The sequence below is a fragment of the Hemibagrus wyckioides genome, linkage group LG05 (assembly GCF_019097595.1).
Source record: "Hemibagrus wyckioides isolate EC202008001 linkage group LG05, SWU_Hwy_1.0, whole genome shotgun sequence".
Lineage (NCBI taxonomy): Eukaryota > Metazoa > Chordata > Actinopteri > Siluriformes > Bagridae > Hemibagrus > Hemibagrus wyckioides.
The window spans coordinates 29769259-29774258 of record NC_080714.1 but is presented as its reverse complement, the minus strand read 5'-3'; the positions used below and the strand labels follow the sequence as shown (position 1 = coordinate 29774258).

At 37.9% G+C, this 5000-nt stretch overlaps 1 protein-coding gene across 1 annotated transcript in view; it reads right to left on the bottom strand.

The window, feature by feature from the left end:
* sap30bp (SAP30 binding protein) overlaps positions 1-5000 on the bottom strand; it is a 30483-nt gene that overhangs the window by 21951 nt on the left and 3532 nt on the right. The window contains exons 2-4 of the mRNA XM_058390001.1: positions 3041-3156; positions 2507-2551; positions 967-1009 (exon numbers count right to left, since the gene is read on the bottom strand). Coding sequence (XP_058245984.1) covers positions 967-1009; positions 2507-2551; positions 3041-3156 — 204 coding nt within the window. The remainder of the gene's footprint in view (positions 1-966; positions 1010-2506; positions 2552-3040; positions 3157-5000) is intronic.

Sequence of the window (5000 nt, the reverse complement as noted above, 5' to 3'; positions counted from 1 at the left end):
CACACGCAAACATACACACACGCAAATACAGACACAAACATATACACACGCAAATACAGACACAAACATATACACACGCAAATACAGACACAAACATACACACGCAAATACAGACACAAACACACACGCGCATACACACACGCAAATACAGACACAAACATACACACACGCAAATACAGACACAAACATACACACGCAAATACAGACACAAACACACACGCGCATACACACACGCAAATACAGACACAAACATACACACGCAAATACAGACACAAACACACACGCGCATACACACACGCAAATACAGACACAAACACACACACAGGCATACACACACACGCATATACAGACATACACACACACACACAGACACCAGTGGTCAGACTGGAGAAGCTGCTGTGTGCGTGCATGTGTCTGTGTGCGTCTGTGTGTGTGTTTGTGTGCGTCTGTGTGTGTGTGTGTGCGTCTGTGTGTGTGTGCGCGTGTGTGTCTGTGTGTGTGTGTGTGTGTGTGTGTGTGTGTGTGTGAGGACAAAGCGTATCTGTGAGGACTGCGTGAGACCTTTGGAGCTGAAACTCTGACATTTTCACTCGACAAAAACAGAGACGTTCAGTTAGAGAACACAAAGTCTGATTGTCCTGAACGCTCACAAGATGGAGGGAGACATGAAGCAGAAAAAAAAGAAAAATGTGGAACACACACTTTAGATTAAACTTTAGATTTGAGCATTTATATATTTGTTATATAATAAACTATTTATTGCTATAATTACTAAAACACTCAACACAAATTATACATATAAAATATATTAATATAAATCTGTAAAATACATATATTGTAAAATAAATAAATATACAGTTATCACACTGATCACTTGCTTTCACACACACACACACACACACACACACACACACACACACACACACACCTCAGAAATGAAGGCAAAATTGTGTGTGTTTTACTTACCAACCAACTCATTGGGATCCTTCTTCTCTCCCATTATGACATCCTAACACACACACACACACACACACACACACACACACACACACATTTAAAAAAAATTGATGCTTAAGATTTAGAAATATTTCATAATTCTTTACAAAAATGCAACACATCCCATGAAATTACTGAATAAAGTTCGATGTTTTTCTCTCAGGCAACAGTTTTAAGTTTAATAAAATTACTGAGTATTTTATAACAAATACACAAATAAATAAATAAATAAATATCAGAGATCTGTCAGTGTGAATCCTGGGAGATGCTGAGAGCTGAAGGATGAGGTTTAAAACTCAAGCTTGTCCTTTATTAAAGTCACTTACAGACATGATGATATAATAAACCCTAATGATGTGGTGTGAAGTTTAATCAGAAATAAATCTTTAGCTTTATAAACTAAACCCTGAGTCTAAACCCTGCTCTGCTGATGGAAATATGAATAAAGTTTTTACAGAACTTTTGAATAAAAGAATAATTACAGTTCTGATTAAAGCTGTGAGCTGATCCAATGCTGGAGGTGTGTGTGTGTGTGAGAGAGAGAGAGAGAGAGAGAGAGAGAGAGAGAGAGGCTGATATCAGGTTCTCTAACTATAGGTTCTACTGTGCTGTGATGGTGCTTCAGTGAGGGGTTGTGTGTGTGTGTGTGTGTGTGTGTGAGAGAGAGAGAGTTTCTGCAGGGTGTGGTTGAATGACTCTCCTCAGACAGAGCAGGAGTTGAGACACGCCTCAGAGCTCAGATATGTGGAGTGTTGAGGAACACAGAGTCCTGTAGCTGCTTGTTTTTCTGAAATCTCTCCAACTTTAACATCAGTTCAACTTCCAAACAAAAAACAGCTCTAACATGGCTAAACTGAACACCACCTCCCTGAACACCCACCTCCCTGAACACCACCTCCCTGAACACCACCTCCCTGAACACCACCTCCCTGAACACCACCTCCCTGAACACCCACCTCCCTGAACACCCACCTCCCTGAACACCACCTCCCTGAACACCCACCTCCCTGAACACCCACCTCCCTGAACACCCACCTCCCTGAACACCCACCTCCCTGAACACCCACCTCCCTGAAGTGTACAAATATTTCTGGACTGTTAATATCTGACCCCTGACTGACCTACACCCTCATTTACAAACAACACATTAAAGAAAAGCAAGATTTTTTTATTAATCTATACACAATAAATAAATAGTTCCACAACTAACCAACACATTTAACTAGAGACAGACAGACAAATAGACAGACAGAAAGGTAGATAATATAGACAGACAGACAAACATATAGACAGACAGATAAGATCAGAGACAGACGGGTAGATAGACAGACAGACAGATACACAGGCAGACAGATAAGACATAAGATAGACAGACAGATGGATAGATAGACAGACAGACAGGTAGTTAGATATACAGACAGACAGATGTATAGACAGATAGATAGAGCAGGAGGTATGTAAAAGTACATCAACACAATGGATAAAATTGTCTCTTTCTTTGTTGAAATACCTTTGAATCATCGTGAGGTTCAGCCGAGTCCGAATCGTCCACTTCCTACACACACACACACACACACACACACACACACACACACACACACAGATTAATCTTCACACACTTATTATTAGTCTTTAGTAAACAGAGAGTTGATCTGAGGGAGTGAATAGCTGTGAAAACTAATACAGTTTTACAAACAGAACAAATTAAACTTTACTATATTTATAACATTCTAAACACACACACACACACACACACACACACACACACACACAGCTCCACAGCACCACCTGCTGCTGGAGTCCTTACATTTCAAAATCTGAAAATCAGTTCATCTAAAAAATGTATTATCTTTAATATTAGAATCCTGAAAATCTGCAGCGATAAAATCCTCAGATCGTCTTATACAAAATCATACAGGTGTGTGTGTTTAGTGTTTATTATACAGGTGTTTTATTACATACATCTAAAACACACACACACACAGGTGTACAGTTGTAGATATCAGTCTGGTGTATAAACCCAGTGCAGTGTGAATAAACTGACCGAGTGTCCCTCGTTCTCCTCGCTCTCTTCGTTCCCCGAGTCTCTCTCCTCTCCATCTTCAGCTCGAGGCGCGTCATCATCCCCGTACCCCGCCGACACCAAACTCCCATGAGCCTCTACACACACACACACAGGGACAGTTACACACCCCTGTAATAACACACACACTGAACAGCTACAGCGATTTACAGAATTTACACAAAGTGTACTTATTTATTATTTATATACAACTTATTTATAATTACCTAAAGATTTTTTATATGTATAATAATTTACAAGAAAAGTCAAACTGGAAAAATTCCAAAAAAACACCTGTTTCCAGTCAGTGTATGATTAAATATTACATAAATAAATAAACAAACGAATGAATAAAGAAATAAATAATAATTAAATTGATAAAAAAAATATATATATTTATATTATATATCTCTATATATATATATATATATATATATATATATATATATATATATATATATATATTTATATATATATATATATATATATATATATAGAGAGAGAGAGAGAGAGAGAGAGAGAGAGAGAGAGACCCAGAAAAATGTACAGACACTTCAGGAAAAGAAAAATTTGTATAAATATTTTATTACTAAATTTATTGCTATATGTTATAAATTCTTATATATGGTGGTGATATGATAATATGATAATATTATTGTTATACTAATATAATATACATCATACTGTTTTTCTGTTCCTGAAGTGTGTATACATTTTTTGGTTGACTCTGTATATATAAATTTTGAAAATGAAGCCATATTTTAAAAACAAATAAAAATAAAGTGGAAAGAGCCCCTAGTGGACATAGTCTAGTACTGCAGGAGTCAGGCCAAAACCATGTCTAGTCAATGGACTGATGAATGTAAAAATTTGTTGTGAGCCACACAAGTGTCACAAAGTCATGAAACTAAGCAGAATTACTCACAAACAGTTCTTCTTTCTATGTGAAATGTTTTGAAACATTAGGACTTTCCACTGTTAAGATATAAGAACATTAATCTTCTTCTATTATGTCCTTATTTAAATCCTCACCATAGCAACATCATTCACAATATCACAAATTCCTTCACAGTTTGACATCAGTCATGTCCTGACATTATTCTGACTGATTTTCAACCAAATCAGGTGAAAGGAAGGGAAAACATTAGATTTCTAAAAGTGACACTGCCTACTGCCAGTAGGTGGCGCTATGACTGAGACTCACAGTAGTCATGTCTGTGTGATCAGCTTTCTACTCTTAACATAGAGTTGAGGTTTGATGTACATCACACAATGTACACTGAAGTTATTAGCTACTTCCTGTTTCATTTTATTCACCATAAGTTTAAGGGCTCCTCACGGCCGAGCCACGGTGATGTCCTAATGGCCGTAGATTCCAACCTGCCTGTTGACTTTCATGAGTTTTTGAGCATGTTAAGACCCCCAAAAGTGCCCGGATGATAGAAAAAAAAAAATAAATAAATAAAAAATAAATAATAATCCTTAGAAGAACAAGAGGGCCCTTCGCACTGCTAGTGCTTGGGCCCTAATAAGTGTGTTTTCTGTGCAGTGGTCAGAAACCTCCCTGGCGTACGTCTGTAAGGTAGACCACACAGAAGATGGTTCAGCGTGTAAAAATCACAGCTGTGGAACATGAAGATCTCACTAAGAAACTGATCATTTTAACCACAGACTCGCTCTTAAGTAGGGCTGAAACAACGAATCAATTAAATCGGTAATGAAAATCGCTGTGAACGAATGACTTTATGGATTATTCGGCCAGCGCACGTCACCACGCATTCAATCCTAGCGTTGTTCCAGGAGCTCATGGGAAGAATGGAGGAGAGTACAATCACGTCGGATAAAAGTGTGTGATCCAAGTCCTCTAAGGCATGGGAGCATTTCGTATTAAATTCTGCACCAAATGTTGTAACTTTGTAAAGCGGAGCTTCAGCGTCACGGA